This window comes from Eucalyptus grandis, chromosome 4 (genome assembly GCF_016545825.1).
Source record: "Eucalyptus grandis isolate ANBG69807.140 chromosome 4, ASM1654582v1, whole genome shotgun sequence".
Taxonomy (NCBI): Eukaryota; Viridiplantae; Streptophyta; class Magnoliopsida; order Myrtales; family Myrtaceae; genus Eucalyptus; species Eucalyptus grandis.
In genome coordinates, this window is record NC_052615.1 from 34,532,420 (window position 1) to 34,557,909 (window position 25,490).

Below are 25,490 nucleotides of genomic sequence, written 5' to 3' on the forward strand. Positions count from 1 at the left end.
TGCGACTTTCATTTCCTTCTCATTATTTATCTGCTACACCCAAAACATAAGCATACAAAGAGAATGCCCTCATGCTCTGCAGTATCCTCCTGGACCTCCGAAGGTGAAAAGATAACCCCATGGATCTCGCATAAGTTTCAGATTCAGCAGATTATAACAACTGGGCGTGTCCACCACCTTGGGCAAATTTTTGTAAGGATGAAAACTCTCTCCATTTGCATTCATCCATTGGACCTTTCTGAAATACGCTGCTTTATCAGTATACACATCCGGCATATGACCATTGCCCATGGGCGGGCAATACCCATTTGTGCCTTCTTTAGCGACTCCTCCCCACGCCGCATGCAGTGAGCCATTGCGTAAATTCACGAATAACTCCTTTGGCCAGTAGCCCACGTTGATCGGCGGGTCATGAACGCGAAGCCACCAATTCCCAGTCGCTATGTCCTGCAATGAACATGGACAACAACAATGGAAGCGATCATAACTACACGTTCAGGTTCACATTTGCTGAATGATTGTCGTGAAAAGTCGAGTCTCTACATCAAATAGAATAACTGAAATCATCTGCGAGACTTCAATTTTGAGTTCATATATGGGTCCGCCATATGTGGAAACTGGGGTTAATGGATAATTGGGAGTTATTACTCTATCCACCTGAACAAAACCTTGGCAGAATGTGTTGTAGCAACCATCGCGGAAACCATCTCCCTGTTACCAATAACGTTCTGGTTTTAAAAATATTGGCGTACAAATTTATTGAAGTTCGCAAAGATCAAGATGGAATACCGTCCAATATGTAAACAGTCGAGTTAGACCATCGGCATTCAGCAATGGATCGACCTAATACAACAATATATAATTGTCACTAAAAATATTGACCGTAAGTCGCTAGATTCAGAAAGGTGCTACCAATACCATTTAAAACCGAATTCTTGTCTTGATACTACTAGGGAAAAAGTGGGGAAAAAAATTAATAGCGTTAAAAAGAAGAAAATATAATGTTTTTAAATTCAAATCATACAAAAAAAAAGAATTTTAAATAGCTGTTGTAGAATGAAAATAACATTAAAATTTACATTTAGCACACGGAAAATTTATGGAATTACATAGCAAGTAATTTGAACAAGTAATGATGATGTTTTTCCGATTATACAACAAAAAAAGTGCGGTCATACATTTTAATAGCACATAAGGGCATTCATGGAACTTTAAAATAAAAATTAGGTTGAAATCCTCATCTAAATCTTATGTATATGTAGTAAAATATACTTACCCGCCAACCGGCTACGATCATGCTAATATGATCAGGAGGTCCGGTCTCAATCCATATATTATGTGAACTAAATTGATCTAGAGCTGTGCTTATATTGTAGACAGAGATGTATCCGCTAGCACCATACTTTATGAGATAAGTGTGATCGTGGCTCAGGAAGACTCGCTGAAAAATACATATATCAAATCAAACATATATGTTATTGAGAGGGGGAAGGGAGGGAGGGAGGGAGGGAGGGAGAGAGTACATGTTGCCCGGAAGGCGGTGCATCTTCAATTTCGACCATATTCACAGAAGGCATTTTAGGAAGGGATCTTGTCCTTATCAAATCTTCCTTTTTGATTCGTTGGATAGGAACTGTTCCAATTGGACAAGGTTTTCTTGATCGAAATTGTATATACTTGGTAGCAGAGGAAGTTTTGGAGAAGTTACTGAGAGGCAATTTGGGTTTTCTCTATTAAACAAAAAAGAAAGAGAGTACATAGTTAGCACATAGTAGAAAGTTTTACTTATGCACATCACTCAACAATGCATCCTGCAAGTAAATTACGAATGAAATATGGAATAACATTAACCTGAATTTTGTGATTCTTAAGTAAAGGATGATCGATCGCCGGTTGTTTGTCAATGTCAATACAATCAATAATATCTCCTTCCTCAGTCTCCACGCCAGGGAAAAAAAGAAGAAGATAATATTATTACCAGGAAATGATTTAGGAAGATGAAAATGTTTCACTGGGTGTCTATTACATTACCAGGAATGTCTTGATCGGCGGCTTGTTTAGAAGCTTGAGTTGCTCTTCCAAATCAATGTCATCATCTTTCGATATATTTGTAGCTTTAGACCTGGACACCGAAAGCAAAACCAATACAAACGCTACTTGTTTGAAAGCCATGGTGACACCAGGAAGTTGCTACACCTTGTAAGGAAGACTAGAGTTTTATATACAGAGCTCAGATCCCAAATTGAGCCGGTTCAAACTCAGCAAGTACCTTTTTCCATCTTGGGCCAGCAATGATCATGACATTTAGGGAAGGAGGTTTTGATGAGTTCCTGTAAGATTACAACTGTACTCTCTGATTTATTTACCGAATTTAGACTCTTCCCAAAACCGTTATCTACTTTTCCTCTTTGGCCTAATTTTCTTTTAAGGTTACACAAAGTAAGAGAAAAGAAAACCACAACTATGACTCCAGCATTTATGCAAGAGTTGTTTTGGCCAACTCAGCTGACCAGTTGAGATTTATGGAACCTTGAAAAATCATCATAGACACATCCATTTTCAATTAGCTTCAATTTGTGACTCTGATCCTTTAGAGATTCTACTATTCCCTTAAGAAAAAAGGGTTTTTTCTCCGTGCCAGTAGATTCCTAAAAGAGCTCATAAGCGTAAAAATGTAGATGATAAAAAAAAAATGCTCCTAATTACATGGTAATTTGTTGATAACTTTTAATCATTTTAGAAATGACTAACTTTTCTTATCTTCTACGAAACTTGATTTGTTTTTCTTAGAAATGCCTTAGATTCGCCAATTTTTTTCCAAATTAAACTATCAACTAATTATGATCACAAACTCTCGTTTGAGTTATTTATCACCGCCTATTTGCTTAATTTTCAATTTATCAATTTTCGTTATGATTTACCAACTTTCATTTGTCATTACTTACAGGAGTCCCTTTTATGAATTCACCGATCTTCATATGTGTGACTGACCAACTTTTATCCCATTAAGTTATCAACTAGTTTTGGTTCATCACTCTAACTTGAGTTGGTTAGCAATGTTCATTTGTTTTTCTCTTTTTTTAATTTTCTATTGAATTGCCAACTTTTATGTGCCTTGCATCCTAACTCATTCAATTTATCAACTATTTTCAGAAAATACCAACCTTAATTAGAGAGATCATCAGCTTTGTTGGATTAAGTTGCCAACTAGTTTGCATTATTAACTTTTATCAAAGTAAGATACTAACGTGTATGTAATTTTGATAAGTTACCAACTTTGTTATGAATGACAACAAAAAACACGTTCTCTTATCGTTTACAAACTGAAGATTGTCAATAAAAGTTGGTGATTAAATGAAAAATAAACTTGGTAAGTAAGTTAAATGAGATTTTAGTAACCCAAAATTAATTGGTAACTTAATCAAAGAACAGTTGATAAAGCACTCCAATAAGTGTTGGTAAAATAATAATAAAATAAAATAAAAAGTTGTAAATTTAAGGCATTACTAAAAAAATGCAAATGAAAGTTTGTGAACGAGAAGAAAATTGGCAAATTAAAATAAATACAAATAAATATCAATATATAACTCATATAAGAGTTGGATACCCAATACTATATAATAATTCAATGATAGAATAGTTGGTGAGTCACAATAAGTTAGGTTGGTGTATGGTTACTTGCCAAGTCAAATAAAAGTTTGTACTCAATAGAAAAGTCAATAAATTAAAAAGAACATAAAGGTTGGTAAGAAACTTAAATGAGAGTTGGTAACCCATAAATAATTCATATTTAATATAACAAAAGCTAGTAAGTTACTCTAATTAAGGTTGGTAATTTCATTAAAAATTATTGAACTCGAAACATTCGTAAGTAATCCAAATAAAAATTTGTTCGTAATACAAATGTCGGTAATTTGCAAATTATCAACAAAAAAAAAAGATAGTAATTTCATGAAAGTGTTGGTAATTTACCAACAACTGGTTTTTGTTATTTATCAATATTTTTTGCCACTTATAAACACAGGTTGAAATTTACCAATAAGAGATAGCACGTCCAACCCAGGGCTAATTATGCTTGAAACCCAGATTCAATGGTGTATTATCAAGATTCGAGTCATGTTGTTTCATGATTATCTCCTTTGCTGAAATGTCTTCTCTCTATTCCAAATATAGCGTTAAAGAAAATACAGAGCGTGCAGGTGTGGAGACAAACACGCACGCGTCTACCCACAGAGAGCGAGTTTGTGTTGATTAGATTGAAAAGCATTCTGCCTTGAAGCTGTTGAGGAAGTCATCCTTGTTAAGGCTTTCGCGCTCTCGCCCCGATCAAATCTTTCTTTATTACTCGAGGAATCGGTACAGTTCCCATTGTACATGATTCTCTATGATCAAGTTGTACAGATTTTATACGCGAAAAGAGCCAACCAAAGCTAGTTAAGTGTAATGTTGGTTCTTTCTACAAGAAAAAGAAACCGATTATAGAATGCCAAGAAGAATGTTTTAGGCAAGATGCTTTTTTTTTTCATAAAAGGAAAAATCAATGAAGTATCACCTGAATTTTGTGATTCTTCAACAAAGGATGTTGTAGCAATAGTTGTTTATCAGTGTCAATACAATCGATGGTATCGGCCACCTCAGTCTACATAAAAACATCAAACACGATTGATGGTTGGTCGAATGTATGATGCTTTTGTGAAACTTAATTAAGAATATAAATTGCAGCAGCATAACATAAAACCACAAAAATCAGGGCATTGCCAGATTGTTAGAGAGATTATTACCACAAATGTCTTAACCGGTGGCCTATTCATCATCTTGACCTGTCTTTCCAAATCTAAGTCGACGTCTTCTGAAATGTTTCCCACCTCGCACAGAGAAACACCGAAGAATACGAACATCAATTGCAAGAGTTTCATTCTGTGTTGCGTGGCGGCGAAGGAGCTTGGAGATACTGTTAATAAGCAGTGTGGTAATAAGCAGTGCTTGGGCTACACATGCCTATATACTGTGAAAGTCACCACGAAGCCGTTTTGTACTTTGGCCAAATTTAAGGGCCTTGTCCGCATATGGAGGTCAACAACTTGCTTTTAGGTTAATAATCCTTCATTTATTCTCCATCCACTTTATTTCCTAGTGCAACATATATAAAATATATTAAACTGGCTCTCTTAACTTTATCTTGGGGCAGCAGTAACCCCGAATTTCAGAAAAAAGGAACCTTTGACATTCATGCATTCTCTTTTGATGGATTTTGTGCAAGAGCGACAGCATGAATGAAACAAAAGAATGTATTTGGTTAGCTTGTTATATATCTAATGGCAATGGCACGTAGAGAAATAGAGAAAACTAGTTAAAGAGGACATTGTGAGTAGATCCTCATACCAGATCGGCAATGCATTTAACATACGAAGTCTAAATTCATGTGTAAATCTATCACGAGAATTGTCTTTGCTAACAATAAGGAAAAAAAGGGGGCAAAAAAAGAAAGAAAGAAAGAAAGAAGGCATTAAAGAGTCGTGCGTTATGTTTACCGTGAAATAAGGCATGGTCGCCATTTTTTTTCCCATTGAAATGCATGTTTTCCACTTATCTTTGAAATTCTGCCAAGACAGTTCCTTGACCGACTGAAATTTTATACTAAGCTCGGAAAAAGTTGGCAATCATCTTTTTTTTTTTCCCCTCAATATCATGTTGTTTTGTTATTGTTTCGACTTGATAAATATTTCTATAAATATGGGCATTAGCCTTGCTTCTAATGTATAGTACCTTTTGGAATTTTTTTTCCTAATAGTCTTCTAAAGTCTCTCTGTTTCATTGAACTGTTCTAAATAATTCTATCTCTTTTTGCTTTCATACCTTACCTAATTAAAATTCTAAGTTTTCATTGTCAGTAGAATGACTCCATGTGAAACAGTTCTGCTAACAACTTAATTGCCATTTAAATTATTAGAGATAATAAGTGGTGGAGATTGAGATAAATTAATTAACACACGAGATGTTTACATATATGAATATATTTCGGTTTAGGGGACCAATTTGCAAATTTTAGATGGATATATCACAATATGATGCTATATGAGCTGAGCGGGTGTATATACTAGTTATTTTAAGAATTAATGGAAAATTTGAACAATAGCCTCAAATATGTTGTACTTTTGTCAATTCAATCATAAACCATTCAATTTTACCAATTCAGTCCTAAATATTATCACTTTTTGTCAATTGTAGTTCATCCGGCCAATTTTAGCCGGATATCGCTGACCTAAACGATGTTGATAGTTGTACATGAACAATTTTTAATAATATTTTAAAAATTGAATTTTTTAAATATTATTATTTTCCTGTTTCTTTAACTCTGTCTTCTTCTACCAAAAAAAAAAAAAAAAACTGTCTTCATCCTCTGAAATGTTTCCAACTTCACACAGAGAAACACCGAAGAATACAGACAACAATGGCGAGACTTTAATTCTGTATTGCACGGTGGTGATGGAGCTTTGAGATAGGGTTAATGAGCAATGCTTGGGCTAAAACTGGCCTTTATACTGTGAACGTTCTGACGAATACGTTTTGTTCTCCGGCCAAATTTAAGGGCGTTGTCCACATTAATTGTCTACCCACTTATTTCTAAGTTCAACATATGTAAAATCTATTAAGCTAATTCTACTAATTTTCCCTAATTCGTTTCTTTTTTTTTTTTCAGGAAATTTAATGATTTATATCTTATGGCAGTAGTAAACCCGAATTTCGGCAAAAGGGACCTTTGATATTCATGCATTCTCTTTTCATGGATTTTGTGCAAGAGGTACTTGTGTAGTTAATTTTATATCGTGGTAATGGTAGTAGAGAAAAAAAAACTATTTAAAGATAAGAATGTTCAATATTTAAATGCAAATTGGAATAATTTGAGACTTTTATTGCGAGGATGTTGTGATTAGCTCATTATACCATATCAGCAATTTATTTAACAAATAAATCCATCATGCTAATAGTCTTTTACCAAAAAGGAAAAGAAGAAAAGGCATTAAAGCGTTACGAGTTAAGGTCCTTATGGGTCAAAGATAAGAGCATGCAGGGTCTAAAGCTTACCTTGAAATAAGGCATGATTGTCAAATTTTATAGTGAAAATGCATGTTTTCCACTAGTTCTTAAAAATCTGCCAGGTTCACATCATGCATAACTACTGTCAAAGAGTTCGATACATTTTTCATGACGGTCCTTCGTCCTACTAAAACCAAGCAATCAATGATCAAGTCCAAAGGTTTGAAGAAATTGGCAATCATTTTTAACCTTTTGGAACATTTTTTTTCCTCAGTTTGTCTTCTCAAGTCTCTCTATTTCATTAGATTTACCAAAAAATAGGCAACATGCTCTCTCCTTACATGCATTGTGTTATTGCGGGTAATGTTGATCATCTTGATTGGTTGATTACACAGCTCAATTAAGGGTATGGGTGAGTATTGTTTCAAAATAGAACCTAGAATTTGAGAATTGGACTAGTGGAAATTTGTAGGTCTCAGGTTCCAAGGCATGCAAGGTAGGTTCTAAGATCCAAAAAATAAGGAATCTTTTTCGACAAGTAGGTTCCGGGTTCTTAATTGGATGTCACTAGAACTTGGAATCTGCAACCTATAACCTAAAACCTTAAATAAGTTTTAATATTTTTCTCGATTCATATCTTTGCACAATTTTACGATATTCCATGCTTTTTGATAATGAGTATAATTTGAAAGCATTAGTCTGAGCTTCCATTTTATAATCGAGACTTTTACTTTATTAATATTCATTATTTTTGTATGTATAAATACAAGTTATAGTTAGTAAATTATAACAGCAAGTAATGATCGTCAAAAGTTTTAATTTATTACAATCGTTCAATTTATAATATAGGTAGAACCTAGTTAGTCTATAAAACCCATGATTGGTTAGGTTCTAGGTTCTATGGTATGTAAAGTAGGTCTTAAGTTCCAAAAAAAAAAAAAAAAAAAAAAAAGAACCTGTTTCAACTAGAACCTAAAACCCTCATCCCTAATTAAGGATCCTTTATTTGAAAGAAAACTATTTTTAGAAATTTTTTTTTTTTTTTTGACTTGCTGGTATTTTCATGACAAAAAAATTAATTTATTTACGAAAAACGTTTTCTATGGACTAAAAAACAAGCTTAGATTGGAGAAAATGGTAGAAATCATTTTGCCTAAATCAATAAGTAAATGAAAATTGAAAATGATTTTCATGAAAAATATTTTTCTTTATTATGAAATTTTTAGTGAAAAAACGCAAATTAAGTGTGGAATAATATTATTTTCTTAATACGATCAATGTGAAAAGTTTCACTAGCACCATTAATTTTATCAAGTTTCTTCCTAATAAAATCAAGTTACGTTAATTTCCTCATAGACTATGTCACATAGAGAGAGAGAGAGAGAGAGAGAGAGAGAGAGAGAGAGAGAGAGAGAGAGAGATGCGACATGGAGAATCCCACATGGTGGATTTGTTGTCACACAAGGCGAGCGTCCTCCAAATAGAGGTGTGATAAGAGAGAAATTTGGTGACTTTCTCTAGGTTTACATGCATATATGTAATCATTTTTGGTGACTATTCATAATGCCTAATCTTTTCTATTCCTCCACTATTTTTTAAATTTTATGATTTTTAAAATATATTTTCCCAAAAAATACTTTTTAAAATATTTTTTCCAAAATAATATGTTTTTAATATATATTCTTAAAAAAGAGAGAGAGAGAGAGAGAACATTTTTTGTCGAAAATAGGGACCCGGGTCAGATCTCCGGATCTAGTCCAATTAGACTCCCCAGCTGGGCCAAAAATCGGGCCTGGCTCCTACACCAAGCCCGGTCCGACCAAAGCCCTAAACTACACCTAAACCTAATTCCCTGAAGCCCAACTATCTAATATAAACCTAAGCCCAGCCCAAATCCCATTTTCTAATCTAAGCACACACCAGCCTAAACCCAAATATTAGCCAGCCAGGCCGAGAGCCAGCCCAGACTAAAGGCCGGCCGGCCCATCTTCCTAAATTTGACGTAACCAAAGCCCAAGTGAGAAAAACCCAGGGCAGGCCCATATTTATCAAGATTGCACCAAGCCCACAGTAATAAACTCCAAACTCCTCCGAGAACCACCAAACTTAGCCCAAGCTCACTGAGACTACAAAGACAAGACCAAATTTGCTAAACCCTAACGTCTTTACATGGCCCAAGAACCTCTCTCAAGAATTATTGGCCTACCGGTTCGATAGCAGCACCCACTCCACGGCAAGATAACATAAAGAATAGAGAAATGCGAAAAGGCACGGGATGCTCTTGGTTTCTAATTCAAATCTCAAGAAACATAGACGATACACGTTCATGACGATTCGAAATTTTAATAAGATTCTATTGTTATTATTAATGCAAATGCTTCTCATACTCAGGGGAAATTATTTTTGTTAGGTGGCCAGGTCGATCCCTAATTTCATAATTATATATGCAACAAATTAATGATTAAACGGGTTGGAAAATTTTAGTTTTAGAATAATTAAAATTACTTAGAAATATTTTCCAAACAAAATGAGCACTCTACACCCGCTATCTAGCTGATTTTCGCACGCTGAGGGGTTCTTGTATGGCTCCGAAAACGGTTCCAGAGCATCCTTTTTACCTTAGTAAAAGCTTTGGGGGTGAAACTCGCATGTTTCTGTCCTAATACGGTTCAATTCACGCCGTTATGGTTTGTTAGTACCAAACCATCATGTTTAGAGTAATCTAAATGTCCATTCATGCAATGTTTAGAATATATTAAGAAGGAACAAAATATGATAAATAAAAAAGTGCACCTTTAGAGGAAAAATCAGGTTTTAGCGATGAGTCTTTTCTTTTTTTCTTTTTCTTTTTTTGGGAAATTTTGAATTCATGTTTAGTTGCATGTTGTTATAATTTAATTATGATGCATTTGGCAAACTTTTAGCGTAATATAAATGCTAGTTTACGTCATGACTTGTATGTTGATGATATACCATTTGAACTTTTCTCTATTATAGTAGTTTCAATTACATGATATCATTTGTAGGTGGTCAAAAGTACTAAATATCGAGCTTGCCGGAGCACATCCATTTACAATATAAGCGTTACCTATGACCAACTCGGTTCACGTAATATATGGATTGAAACTAGGCTTTACAGATCATATTAGCATGATTGGAGCCAATTGGTGGGTGAGTGATTAAACTTATAAATTTCGAGAAGGAAATTGTGTGAAAAAATCCTAGGAGTTGTGTAAGTCTACTATCTCTTGTTTTACTCCATGACTCTATGGTTACTCTCTCTTAGTTCTTCAATAGTGGGCGGGTAGTTTGGAGAAATGACTAATTATACACGTAAATTTTAAAAAAAAACCCAAGTTGAAAGTAGATATAAGTTGGCTTATTTGTTGAATAAGCATCATCGTGACTATTGGACTGGTACGGGTCAACATAATTTTGAACTAACCCGTCATATTGTGCGCTGTCTTCATAACGCATAATTCAATACGGATGAAATCCTATTAGATTTGGAAAGTAATCTCAAGCTGCTGACATAATGTACGACCATCACTGGCGATGGGAACCAAATCTTTCATTAGCAGCAAGTATGGCAATACAAGGATTACGTATAGCTATAGATTGCCCAATACATTTAATTGCATCAATATATTCAAGCAGATTAAATATAAGTATTGGTACTTTGCCATCTAAACTTCGGGTGAACAAGCTTAAGTTTCCTTTGCCTTTTACAATAGATGCAACTAAAAGTGGTGAACGCCACGAGGAAACCAGTGGCGACCACTCCTCCTGCAGTACATATAGTAGGACCCATCTCTTCATACTATTCGGTTGTGATGGTCCCCTGTATAGCTCTATCTTGGACATGAAGTTACCTAAATCGGGGAGAAAAAAAAAATAAACTCTCAATTGAAACAACTAAATTAATATTTTCGGGGTGAATATAGAATGTCTAGACTTAGGAGGACTGCTATTCCCATATGCGCAGTACTACAAAATTTCCAGCATTATTATGCATCGTACTACACATTCGTACATGTATGAGTGAATACAATGTCAATCCTATATCAGCATTCCTCCACGTAATTAGTAAATCATCATGCGAGAAAACTGGTATAGAGAAAATGACATGGAACTTGGAAGCGTGAAAAATCATTGTCCGCACGGTGCTAGCCTTTTTTTCTAGCAAAACATGGGGAATATGAACCTTTGGTTCGATTAATCTACACGACACCTGCAGTTGCTTGATCCACATTGGTCAATTCTTCCCAAGTGAAATAAGTTGGACCATGTATGCTCATGGTTCGGTATGCAAAACAGCTTTTCATTGAAACTGCAGCTTTCTAACTTTCTACACGTACAAGAAAATGACTATGATTACAATTTTTTGGGAGTACTGGAAATTATATGAAGTAAGAAAGAATGATAAGTGAGTGCCATTGGTATCTTTTGAGTTGTACTAAGAGAAATTTAAGATAAAAAAGATCCAATCAACCTAACATATGCACATCCCCCTCCCCGGCCCCGGTTGCTGGTTTTATTATCAATTGAACTAAGCATTGAACCCATTAAAGAAAAAGAAAAAGGAAAAAAAAAACTGAAAAGTAGTAGGTCTAAGTTGAGTTCTTAATGGGTTATAAATGGATTTGGGATAGATCCATTTTTCAATTGGGCTCTATTATGATAAACCTATTTCAAACTCATATTAAAGCATCAGCTAATCCATTTTCTACTTAGTCCATTAAATGTGGATTAAAATATGAGTCATTGACCTATTTTGCCACCCTAGCCCGCACATCGCACGCACAACAACAACACGACACTCGCACGTCATCTGCACGTTGCAATTATGGTGTCGTCATTTCATACATTAAGTATAGATCATAATCTGTGTTTTTCATATATCGCGATTTAAAACAACTGCATGCCGTTTATATATTCTCTCTTACACCTTTTATTATGGTTGTATTTCAACGAAACAATTGAAATCAAATCACTTCCTCACACAATAAATATCACTAGTGGTGGGAACCAAATCTTTTATTAGCAGCACATATAGCTATAGATCGCCCAATACATTTAATTGCATCAATATATTCAAGCAGATTAAATGTACCTATTGGTACTTTGCCATCTAATCTTCGGGGTGAACGGACCTAAGTTTTCTTTGCCTTTTACAATAGATGCAACTAAAAATGGCGAACACCACAAGGAAACTGGTGTCGACCACTCCTGCTGCAATACATAGTAGGGCCCCTCTCTTCACACTACTCGGTTGTGATGGTCCATTGTAGAGTTCCGTCTTGGACATGAAGTTACCTAAATCGGGGGAAAAAACCACTCAGTTTGACTCAGCATTGATTAAGTTACCCATGATATGGAGAATTACTACATGGACCTCAACATTAGTTGGACTAAGCATCGATTAACTTACCCATGATATGGAGAATTGCTTCGTGGACCACTGCTCCAACAACAAGAAGAAGAAGGACCACCGCTCCAAGAAGAAGCAGCAGCAGCAAGAGGAGGAGGAGGAGGAGCCTCTGTCCTCTTTTGGACGAAACGTCCACTTTTTATAGAGTGAGAAGATTAGGGATCGAAGACTCTTCTCTTGTGCACGCACAAGTATCCACCGCACTCGACAATGTTTCTCTCCTCCAACGCAATCCACTAAGATGCGAAAAGGACAAAAAAAGAGAGAAATTTATAAGCGTAGGGAGTTCAAATTAGGATATATAGAGAAAGAGAGGGGCTGAAACCTCCTTTCGTCCCAGATTTAGCCACCTAGTGCTTGTCAAACGTCTAACCTCACAGCCGCCACCTCACCAGTCACCACCACCGCCAGCCTCGCCCCGAGTCACGAGCTCTTGCCATTTGGCTTCCATCCGCTTCTCTCACCGGCCATTACTTTTCTTCTTCTCCAACAACCTTCCACCTGAAGATTTTGTAAAAGAAGAGGATTTTGCTTCAAAACCTTCGGTCTTTCTATCTATTGCTAACACATGCCCCAAGCAACTCTGTTCATGATTCTCTCTCGAAGGACTCATCACCTGCAAACACAACATACGCATCGGGGCTTCTCTTCCCCCATCTCTGTCTCTTTCTGACATAGTATCTCAACGGCGACGCCAAATTCACCGATGAATTTCACAAAATTCATCCACGCGCAACTGTTGAAAGTGCTGATGGGTTCTTTGACCCCTCCATGTTGGGAAAATATGGCTACGAAATGGGTTGAATAATGAAATCGGATCGAGTAAAACAACTCGAACTTTGAGGCATGATATCACTTTTTTTAAGGATTTATTTGCCCACAACGTTGCTAATGGTCACCGGCAAAAATCCTCCAGGATACAACAAAGTCTCAGATGAGAATACTAAATAACAATTCTAGTATTTCTCCAGGGTCTCTCTAGGACAGCAATCAAAAAATTAGCTGCAGTTTTTCAGAAAGAAAACTCGAAAAATAACCACAATTTTCTTTCCGAAAAATGACAAGTATATATATGAAACAGTCTTGCAACTCTTCGTGAAAATTGCCAACAAACACTTCTTTAGAAAATTGTTCGGATAAACAAATGCGACTCTTCGGAAAAAGTCAAAAAACGAACAATTGCAATCCTTCGGAAAAATAAAAACTGAATAAGTAATTTTCCAAAGGTTGTCTTGAAAAGACACAAATAAAATTCGAATAATTTTTTTTTAAAATAGAATTTCGAATTTTCATTTATATTTCATTTCCGAAATTCTCAAATTAAAAGGTAACCTTTGAACTAAAAATATAAAGTAAAATATAAATAAATAAATAAATAAAAAGCAAGGGATTAATACTAATTAACCCGCCAAGTGCCAAGTGCACCAAATGATCGCGCACCCGCACGCGGGTATGGTGGGGTCTAGACTCACCTAATCACTCATTTAACTACAAAAAGGAAATCCCACATTTTTAAACTGACCCTCCTGCTCTCACCTTTTCTATGTGGGACAAAGTAAAAAGCACTCATTTTGTTTTAACAAACAAAATTCCAACACTCTATACTCCTTGATCACTGCGTCGAAGCCTTACCGGAAAAAGGTCGAAGAAGGTTTATATGGATCACTGCGAATATGGGTACTCTTTTTTTCTGCGCGGCAAATCTGGGTGGGCATCCTCAACGGCGAGTGGAAGGATGGTGGAGCGTCCACGCTTGTTTTCTCTCTGTCGATTTACTTTGGCTTTTTTTTTTTCTTTTTTTTTTTTTTTCCTTTACTCCGTATTCTATCCGGGTCTATCTCACCCCTTAGGTGGGAATTTTTTATTCAAACTATATTCAAACAACTCGGGATAAGATAAAAATTATTCCATCTGAAATTTTATCCGGCCCACCAAACATAACCTTAGTAAATTCAATCTTAGACTCAGAGAATTAAAAACGATATGATTTATTTATTTATTTGTCGACACAAGGATATAATTTATTAAAGATATAGATTTATGGTGCATTTATTTCACTTAAAACTTTTAGATAAGAGAAAATGTTTTCCATGAAAATCATTTTTAAAGGAAAATTGTTTTTTTTCATTTATTTAAATGTTTAGAACGTGATTTCCTTCTTATCAAAAGGAGTCGTTTTCCCTAAACCTAAGCTTATTATTTTCAGTCCATGGACAATATATTCCGTAGATCAATTAATTTTCCATCATCTAAACACCAAAAAATTGGAAAATATTTTTCTAGAGCTATTTTTCCTTCAAAGAAAACATGTCCAGCTTTGCTTATTGAATAGTTCAAAGTAATTTCCCATGGACTTGCTATCCGCTACAATAACCTCCGGGACCTCCATAGCCAATCCAATAGCCCAAATCTCGATTGTAGCCGTAGGTCTTCAAATCATAGACATGAGATGGATCCACCCATTCAGTCACTTCACCCGAAGGCAGTACAAACTTGCCATCTGCATCGACCCAGTGCAGTATTCGGAAGTACGTTGCATGTCTGTAATCACCATCGGGCTTGTGCCCGCTTCCCATCGGAGGACAAACTCCATTACTTCCGGCGGAGCCATCTCCTCCCCAAGCTATAGTTAATGAACCATTTTGTAGATGTGGAAATAGCTCCTTTGGCCAGTAGCCTACTTTAGCTGGAGGATACCCAATCATCAGCCACCAATTCCCAGTTGTGCGGTCCTGATTAGAAGTAGAATTTTACTCTTTAAGTTTTTATATGTGAAAATTATCCTATTATTTTCGAATGAAATTTGATATAATAAACAATCAATCTAAATGAAACGTCAAATTATGGAGATAGCCACATTTATCAACAATCGATATTTTGAAAACTATTAGTGTATTGTTGAATGCAGAGAAAATTCCAAATAATGAAATATTCTCAATTTCTCAAATAATGACTCGAGGTGAACCTTATCTTAAATAGAGACCTGAAGTATCATCAATTTCTCAAATAAGGATATGCAGTGGATTTTGTTTCAAGTAAGGATATAAAGTTAATAAAGAAAAACTTTAAAAAAGAAAAATAGGGCAATTTAGGCCTCTATTGAGACAAGATTCACTTCAAACCCTTATTTGATAAATTGATAGCATTTCAAGCCCTTAATATTTGTCCATGAATTTATTAGCTTATCCAAATTTATTATGTGTACAAGTAATTTGTCTATACAAGAACATTAATGGGTGAATATCATTTAGGTTTAAATAGATTTTGTTAACGCAAAGGAATCGCTCTATGAATTCAAGAACATAAGCTAGCGTCTGTTGATTTTTAGACCTACTTAACTTTCATTGTAGGACCAATGGGCATGCATAAGAACCTGAGCACGAAACATAAAACTCATCAAGGGGCATTCAATTCACTAAGTCTCCATTCGTTTCACGGAAAATGACTTTCAGAAAACGTTTTCCGGTGTTCGTTTCACAGAAAATAAACTACTCAAGGAAAATGTTTTCCATCATTGGAAAAAACAACATTCAAAGATGAGGAAAATGTTTTCCACTTTTCAAAAGTGGAAAACATTTTCCATAACTTCTTCCATCTTACTTCTTTTCACCAACACATTTTTGTTTTATTTTTAAGCTTTCCCTTTCTTTTTTTTTTTTTTTTCCCGATCCAAGCGAGCCCGAGCTCCGTTGCCAGATCTGGCGAGTTCACAACTCACCAGAGCCTGGCGAACCTCTGGCAAGCTCGGGCAAGATCGGCCAAGCCTCGAGCTCGCCGAATCTGGCAACCAGGTCTTGGTTGGCAGCTAGGGGCATGTTTGGCAACTTGCCAAACAGTGCCAGATTCTGATTTTTTGTTCCGGGAATCGCTTTTGGACGAGAATCGCGTTTGGTAAACTTTTTGTTCCCTGAACGATTTTGGACAAGATTTGAGAATAAAAAAAAAATTCGATTCTACGTCCGAGAATTAGAAAAAGAATCAAAACGGTAAAACCCTTGTTCTTCTCTTTCAACATCTCGGTTGCCATTCGCCATCGCCTGCCGCCGTCTGCCGCCGCCCGCCGCCGCCCGCCGCCGGTCGCCGGTTCAGCGAGGTCGCCGGAGGCTCGCCGAGCCGGGCGAGGTCCCAAGCTCGTCGGAGGCAAGCCCGGCCACCGGCGAGGCCGACCCGCCACCGGCGGGGCCGGGCGAGCCTCGCCCGCCTGCTGGTGAGGCTCGCCGCCACCGGCGAGGCTCGCCCGGCCTCTACCGGTGGCCAAGCTAGCCTCGGCGAGGGCCGGGCGAGCCTCGCCACGGCCCGGCGAGGCTCGGCCGACGAAGGCCGACCTCGCCGAGGGTCACGACCGGCCAAATGAAGAAGAAGAAGAAGAATAGGAAAAAGGGGAAAAAAAAAGAGGAAAAAGTAAAGAAAAAAGTAAAAAAGTAAAGAAATTATTTAAAATTTATTTAAAAATCAAAAGAAATTAATTTGGAACATAATCAATTAATACGGTACCAAACGCAATTCTATTCCGTAATCAAAATTTTGAACAGCTTACCAAACGCGCTTTTTTACTCGGGAATCGGTTCAGGAACGTAATAAAAATAATCATTTCTAGTCATAATCGGCTCCCCGGAACATAATCGTTACAAATGCGCCCTAGGCGGTCGACCATTGTTAGGCGTGCGGTGGCGGAGGAAGGAGGAGGAAGGAAAAGAAAAAGAAAGAAAAATAATAAATAATAAAAATTTCGATTTTTTAAAATACAAATAATTAAAAAATCATTTTTTTTAAATAAAACTAATTTTTTGGTCAATTAAAAATATTAAAAATCAATTTTCTTGATCATTTTTCCCAAACAATTAAATTAGCTAACGAATGGTGGAAAATATTTTCCACTAAAAGTTCGAGTTTGAGCCGAACACCGGAAAATATAGTCATTTTCCTAGAAAATGACTTAAAAAAATATTTTCCGGAAATGGCTCATTTTCCGCGAAACAAACGAATCTTAAGATACTATTTTGAAAAAAAAAAAATGATTAATGGATAATATCTAGGAAGATCAAAATGTATAGTATTTATACAGATATTTGAGATTTACACAATCTTATCTTAATTTTTAAACTGAAGATTTTCAGATTGTGGTTCCTTGCTAAATTTATTTTACTTTGGTTGATGTAAGGTGAACATATTCTTATTTTCGATTATATTATAACTCAATTGAATTTAAATTTCAAAATAAATTTTAATTGTATATTTATTTTCTAATCCATCTCATTTTGTTCAAATTTTGGCTATTAATATGATATATATTTGATAAATTAATTTTAATAATTAATTTTAATGATTAAATAATTGACATAAATAGTTTTATATATCTTGGGGGCTTTTTTTTTTTTTTGGGGGGCGCTGTCGAGAGTAAACTAATAATTTGACAAACAATGAATTGTTAAAACATACCGATCACATTTGACACGGTTTAAATAAGTCTCATCTGGTCACCCAACAAAATGAAGATGGAAACTATTTTCATTTCATTCTGACAGGAAAAAAGCAAAGTTACTAAAATATATATATATCAGAAACTAAATCTCCCTTCATATCACCACATTTCCTAGTAGTGAAAAATTCCATTCCCATCGCCACTGATAATTGTGCAGCATGTGAGCAATTCGATATTACTTTTCAAATTCAAAATGACTGTCTCCATATATTTGGATAAGCGTTACGAAGATAGCACAACATGGAGTTTGTTTTTAAATGAAGTTTACCTGCTGGACAAGGATTGCAAGCTCATGTTGATCTCCACCATAAGTAGAACTAACTAAGGGTGTATCGATAAGTGCTCCCCCGTCTACAAGGACAAAACCTGGACACAACAGGTTGAAGCATCCGTCTCGGTGACCATCGCCCTATCATGCTTAGTCAACAAATAAGCCAGTTTAGATCTAATTTCATGTTGGTTTTGCAAAATTGTATGAATAATCCATCAATTATCTCCGCTCTAACCGTCCAGTATGTGAAGAGCCGAGGAAGACTATTTCCATAGAGTTGTGGAGAAACCTAGTAAAACAAGAGATATTAGACTTAGCCAACTCTTACGAAATTCCCAGCAAAATTAACTCCTCGATACGTATAAATATAATCACTCACCGTCCAACCAGCTACAATCATGCTAAGATGATCTACGGGCCCACTTTGAATCCATATATTATGTGAACTGGATTGGTCAGAGGCAACGGTTATAGTGTAGATGGATGTTCTCCCATAAATTCCATATTTAATATTTTCTACCTTACTGTCTGTCAATGCCACCACCACCTACAAATGACATCGTTTATGTTAAACTACTGAAATGGAGAAAAGTTGAAATGTATGACAGAGTACGGAAGATGGTAATATTGTACACAGATGTTCATATGTTGAAATGACTAGATTGCAGAAAGTGGAAATATATGAGAGACATGGCCGTTGTCTATGCCAAGTGAAGAATTTCCCGGAAAGTCTTATTTTCAAGAAAAGCCATGTCTAGCGGCTCTCTTCGAGCCTGCTTGCTCCAAGGGGGTCACATAGTCCACAGGCCAAGCCATCTTGTTTTCATGTTGGTATCTTATGCTGAAACGTCTTTTCTTTAGTCCATAGCGATCTTTTAAAGAAAATACATAGCACATGTGTAGAGGCACGTACATACCTGTACTCTCAGAGAGAGAGAGAGAGAGAGAGAGAGAGAGAGAGAGAGAGAGAGAGAGAGTACATGTTTACTAGATTGAACAGCATTCCATCTTGAAGCCGCTGAGTATGTCATCCTTGGTAAGACTCTCGCCCTGATCAAATCCTTCTTTGTTACTTGAGAAATCGGTACAGTTCCAATCGGACATGGTTTTCTTAACCCAAATTGGATGGACTTTATATGCGAAAAGTTGTGAGCAAAGCTAGTGACATGAAACGTCGGTTCCCTCTACAAGAAAAGAACCAATTACAGTAAATCAAGGATTCACATGATGTAAGTGATCTTTATTGGCTCATATGCTTTTTCTTTATTGACGGAAAAATCAACGAATCTTTACTTGAACTTTGTGATTCTTCAACAAAGGATGTTCTAGTGATGGTTGTTTATCAATGTCGATGCAGTCAATGGTGTCGCCTTCCGCAGTCTACATAAAAATATCAAACACCATTGCTAGTTTGTCAAAACACAAGGCCTGCGTCAAACCTTATTAACAACACAATACTGCAGCATAACATAAAACTAAAACAATTCGGACAATGCCAAATTGTTGGGGAGATTATTACCACAATTGTCTTGACCGGTGGCCTGCTCATCATTTTAATCTGTCTTTCGAACACTGCGTCGTCATCTTCCAAAACGTTTCCAACCTCCCACGGAGAAACACCGAAGAGTACGAACAATAATAGCAAGACTCTCATCTTGTACTGCACCGTGAGAGTTACGACGATCTCCTCTTTTTATACTTTGGCCGAATTCAAATGCCTTGCCCACATTCGAACTTCATCTTTGTACTTCCAATCAGACCTTGGAGGTCAACGAACTTACTTTTATGTTAATAACCCTTTTATATAAGGTATAACCCACTTTATTTCCTTTTGTAACATATTTAAAATCGTTACAGCCAACTAGTAACGGTGCCAGCAAGACCACATATCTTATTTAACGTAGAATGGGCAATCGGAGTATATTATATTTAGCTACTATATTCGTCTAGAAATCCAGGACCTGAAGAAGATATTGTGCTTAATGTATCGAAGGATTGTAGATTGTGTTTGGGCAACAAAGAAAATATTCTATTGGCTATCTTATTCTACCGTAGAAAAGTTTATATACTGGCTATATGTGTGCATTTTTTATTTTTATTTTTGGCGACTGGTAGTTTTGTAAGGACGGCGTCCTTCGGATTTTCATTCTTTATTTCATCCTAAATACAAAAAAAAAAAAGAATTGACCTATTTTAGCTTAATTAAGCATTTCCTAATTGAAAATAATGTTTGCTTATGTTTGAAATATAATCCGAGTATCTATCTAATTTTGAGTATTTGTCGAATTCTAAATATCTCTCATATCATAAACTCGTTTTTATGATTTGTTGCAACATTATCTTACTATAGATAGCTACATTGTAAAGCCTATATATAGGTATATATGGTAACATAATATTACAATAAATTAAAATAACAAGCTTATAATCTAAGATATATTTAGTCGGAATCAGGCAAATACTCAGAATCAAATAGATACTCAAAATATAACACCAAATGAAAATTAGTTTTTTAAGATAATTTTCGATAAACAACATTTTTTTTCTTAGATAAACAACATTTGTCAAGTGTAAACGTTAGTTATATCTTTTATTTTTTTACCTTATTCACATTCTGGACGGTCAGTTTGAACACAGTCGATCAATTCTATCTCCATTAAAAACTTCGCTCCTCCAATTTTGTATACCCAACGTGCAAAACCGGAGTAAAGTCGAACTATCAATTACCGAAGTATTACTCTTATAGGGCGATGGTTATTGCGATGGGTGCTATAACATGCGATGTCCAGGTTTTGTTCAGATAGACAGGGAAGTGACAACCAATTATCCATTCTATGATACTTCCGTTGTCGGTGGCGCCAGATGTGAGCCATGGGTTCGAGTTGAACAGGTAAAGCTTGATTCATCAAGCTCATCATCAAGGCATATAGCAGTCTCAGTCTTAAATAAAATGTTCACATCATATTATACGATGAGATCATGTCATGTTCGGAGTAAACTGGAATCGGGTGCATGTTGGACCGTTCTAACATGGGCAATGAAGCTTGTTAATGAGATACTTTCTTTCTGACCAGGACTTGTTTTCTAGGAATTGGTGGCTGATCGTGAAAGACGGTCCTCCGGTTAAAGTTGGTTATTGGCCGAAGGCAATATTCACCAATCTACGCAGCGGCTCCCTGCATGCAGCTTGGGGAGGAATTGTCCAGGAGGGGAACGATGGATACTGTCCTCCACTGGGAAGTGGTCGTTATCCCGATAACGATAACTCGCGGGCCCCATACTTCAGAAACATGTACTGGATCTACAGATACACTGCCCAATTTTCGCCTTCCGATAAAATCGAGGAAACGGTCGACAATCCCATTCTTTATGCCTCGAAGAACGATGGCTACCTGCGGGAAATGGAGTACACGATTAGCCACGGAGGCCCGGGAGGTTATTGTAGGGCACAATGACTTCCATGGGAAAAGAAAAAAGATGTACTTTGAGCAACATAAAACAATGCGTATTACCTTTGTCCATGCTCCATATACCTACTCAAGAAGGCTGCAACTTTGGGAGAAATTAAAACAAATCAGTTCCTCAAATACTTTGCCTTGGGTGTGCTTGGGGGATTTTAATGAAGTGCAGTTCCATTGGAAAAAATTGGGGAAGAGGCTGGCTGAAAATTTCAGAATGAGTGCTTTTCGAGATTGCTTGGATGCATGCTCTTTCATGGATATAGATAGTAAGGGATGTGTTTTTACCTGGGCTAATAACAGAGATGGGGAAGAATATGTCAAAGAACGACTAGATAGGGTATTGTGCACGATCGAATGGAGATTAATTTACCCTGAAGTTGAGGCTTTTGCCCTTCCTACGGTAGGGTCAAATCATAGTCCCCTTATATTGTCTCTTCAAACAACTCAAGTTAGAAGAAAACAAAACTTTAAATTTGAGGCGTTTTGGCTTGAGAATGCTGAATGTCGGGAAGTGGTGTTGGAATCGTGGTAAATGATGAATCAAAGCCAAACAAATCTTGCTGGAAAACTTTATGCTGTTCAGAATGCTCTATCCAAATGGAGTAAAGTGACATTTGTGAATGGGAAAAAGAGAATTAGAATGCTAAAGAAGGAGCTTGAGTGCCTAACAAATCATCTTTCAGGTCATTTCAACAAGGCACAATTTCAAAAGATACAGGGAGAAATTGATGAACTTGGGAGGCAAGAAGAGATGTATTGGGGGTTAAGATCTAGAATTGAGTGGTTGAGATGGGGAGATCGGAATACTAAATACTTCCATGCGACAACTATCCAAAGAAGACAGAGAAACAGAATTTCTATGCTGCAAAATGAAGAAAATACATGGCTGGTTGAGCCAAATCAGTTAAAAGAACATACCGTGCAATTTTTCAGGAAGTTATATCAGTCCTCTGGTCCTCGGAATTTTGCCCCAGTGGTAGAGCAAATATCTACAGTAGTGACAGAAGATATGAATAGAAGGTTACTTGATGAAGTTACTGTAGAAGAAGTTACTGAAGCAGCATTTCAGCTAGGCGCAACTAAAGCTCCAGGGCCAGATGGTCTTAGTAGATTGTTCTATCAGCATCATTAGGAAGATATTAAATGGGACATATTCAAGGAGGTCAAGCTCTTTATGACCACTGGTTCCCTCTCAACAGCACTCAACCAAACACATATCTCCCTCATTCCGAAAATTCCAAACCCAGAAAGACTGGACCAATATCGTCCCATCAGTTTATGCAATTTCGCATACAAAATTATCTCAAAAGTGCTGGTAAACAGACTCAAACCCATAATATCAGAAATTATAGAACCAGCACAAAGCGCATTTGTTGGCAGGAGGCAAATCCAGGATAACATATTTATTGTTTAGGAAGTACTTCATCAGATTCGACTCAGGAGCAAGAAAAAGAAATTCCAAGCTATTCTCAAATTAGATATGAAGAAGGCCTATGATCGTGTGGAATGGGATTTCTTAGAGGCATGCCTTTTAAAGACTGGCTTTGATGGAAAATGGGTGGGATGGATAATGAAGTGTGTTACTACGGTCACATTTAGTGTTAAATTCAATGGAGAACCCCTGCAATTCTTTCAACTCTCAAGAGGACTCAGGCAAGGGGATCTCTTATCTCCTTATCTCTTTATTATTGTGGCTAATGTATTATCCTTATTGATGAAGCAAGCTGTGGAAACTGGGAATGTCAAAGGAATCAAGCTAAACCGAAGCTGTCCTACTCTATCTCATCTATTATTTGCTGATGATTCGATTTTCTTCTTAAATGGCACTGTTCTAGAATGTCAAAATCTTGCAATGATCCTCAATCAATACTATTTCGCAGCTGGACAGGAGATTAATTTAAATAAGTCGGGGATCTTTTTCAGCAAGGGATGTCCTCAAACATTAAAAGATAATATGGCAAGAACATTGAGAGTCCCTATTATTAACAAAACAGGGAAATATTTGGGTATTCCTTCTGATTGGGGAGCATCCAAAAAACAGATGTTTGCATGGGTTCTTGGGAGAATTAGTGCCAAACTAGAAAGCTGGAAGGAAAAACTGCTATCCAAGGCTGGAAAAGAAGTGCTGCTGAAAACGGTGGTACAAGCCCTACCACAGTATGCAATGTCGGTATTTAAAATCCTGGTCTCTATATGTAAGGCTATTGAACAGAAAATTACTGCGTTTTGGTGGAAGAGTAATGAAAAGAAAGAAGGCATTCACTGGAGGAAATGGGAGTTATTGAAAACTAGAAAAGATAGAGGTGGTATGGGGTTTAGAGACCTTCTCTCCTTTAATAAGGCAATGTTAGGGAAGCAGGCTTGGAGGTTGGGACAGCGGCCCTCTTCTCTCTGGAGTTCAGTACTTAAGGGGCTCTACTATCCTCATACAGATTTTTGGCATGCGGCAAAGGGTCTTCGACCTACATGGGGATGGCGTAGCTTGCTTTTAGGAAGGGATTCAATTGCACCTCAAGTAATGTGGTAGGTTGGAGATGGATCTAGGATTAAAATCCGGGAAGATAAATGGTTGCAACGAGGAATTATTGAGGGACCAGTAAATGCAAATGAACCATCCTTGGTTTCAGAACTCATCGATAAAGAACAAGGCATATGGAACGAAACGACAATAGTAGCACACTTTGAGGACAGCCTAGTTGAAGAAATTCTAACCATTCCAATCAAGCCTCAAACAGAAAAAGATAAGATGGTATGGACTGGAAATCAGGCAGGCAAGTATACAGTCAAAAGTGGGTATAATCACATCAAGGAGGATACAGAACAATATCAAACAAATCATGCCACAACGTCGTTTCAGCCTCCCCCCGCACTCTGGAAAGACATTTAGAAGCTACACACTCCATCTAAGGTTAAAAACTTTATGTGGTGCTTATGTCAAAACGCTTTACCGACGAAGGACAATTTGTTTAGAAGGAACATATTACCTTATCCAATATGTCCTCTATGTAATCATGAAAGAGAGACGGTGGAACATCTCTTCTTATTGTGTCCGTGGACAAGACAGATATGGAGCGATCCTGTGATGAACATTAAAATCTCAAGTCAGGGCTTGACAAGACTTGAAGACTGGTTTTACAGACTCAAAGAAAAGGCGACTCACCCTCCAAATCTGCACTTGGTAGCTGTTGTGTTGTGGTCTATATGGAAGGCTCGAAATCAGGCTATTTTTCAGGGTAGAGAACCCGAGGGACCGACCATCATAGAATTTGCAAAAGCGACACTGAAAAGTTATCAAAGATGGAATCTACGGAGGGGTGGTCATCAAGAAGGAGTAGGTGGTGAATCTCAAAACAGAGCAGCCCAAACAGAGCAAAACGAGCAAATTAGTGAGTTGCAACAGAGGCATAGAGAGTCGGGTAGAGAGCAACAAGTTGTCAATAACGAGCTGGGACTCAGAATAGCGAATGAACAGGCGAGCAGAGATAATGACTTCAAAACAGACCTGAGACTTCAACTCAGCGGCGCACGGAGTGGGCGACATAGACAGCCTGAGGCAGAGGAGATTGCTGGATGTTACAGCAGGACAGGAACCGGTGCAGGGCCCTCTTTGTTGAGAACCTCAAATACGCAGTATAATGAGGGAGATGAGGACAAAACAGGGAGATCTATACCCTGAAGATCAACTGATGTGCCGAGACCTTCAACCCGAGAGGAAGGCGCAAGCGAGGAAGACAGATCGGAGAACCAATCAGCTGAGTCGTGCCTTCAAACGAGAGGCGAGTAGGGACAGGAGCTCCACGAGAGGGA

The 25,490-nt window shown here is 37.0% G+C and overlaps 3 protein-coding genes across 3 annotated transcripts; 1 reads left to right on the top strand and 2 right to left on the bottom strand.

Annotated features, from left to right (window-relative positions):
- Nucleotides 1-69: 69 nt before the first annotated feature.
- LOC104443193 lies at nucleotides 70-2,172 on the bottom strand. Its single transcript, XM_039310917.1, has 7 exons — nucleotides 2,032-2,172; nucleotides 1,852-1,938; nucleotides 1,524-1,730; nucleotides 1,277-1,441; nucleotides 790-843; nucleotides 658-711; nucleotides 70-447 (listed from the first exon to the last, which is right to left on the bottom strand). Exons 1-7 carry the CDS (start codon nucleotides 2,170-2,172, stop codon nucleotides 70-72), a joined length of 1,086 nt encoding a protein of 361 aa, XP_039166851.1.
- A 12,654-nt stretch (nucleotides 2,173-14,826) lies between these two features.
- Nucleotides 14,827-19,876, bottom strand: LOC104443194. Its single transcript, XM_010056535.2, has 6 exons — nucleotides 19,742-19,876; nucleotides 19,516-19,602; nucleotides 18,602-18,769; nucleotides 18,458-18,511; nucleotides 18,220-18,360; nucleotides 14,827-15,201 (listed from the first exon to the last, which is right to left on the bottom strand). Exons 1-6 carry the CDS (start codon nucleotides 19,874-19,876, stop codon nucleotides 14,827-14,829), a joined length of 960 nt encoding a protein of 319 aa, XP_010054837.2.
- Nucleotides 19,877-20,972: 1,096 nt separating this feature from the next.
- Nucleotides 20,973-21,677, top strand: LOC104443195. Its single transcript, XM_018872707.2, has 2 exons — nucleotides 20,973-21,011; nucleotides 21,297-21,677. Exons 1-2 carry the CDS (start codon nucleotides 20,973-20,975, stop codon nucleotides 21,675-21,677), a joined length of 420 nt encoding a protein of 139 aa, XP_018728252.2.
- The last annotated feature ends 3,813 nt before the right edge of the window (nucleotides 21,678-25,490 follow it).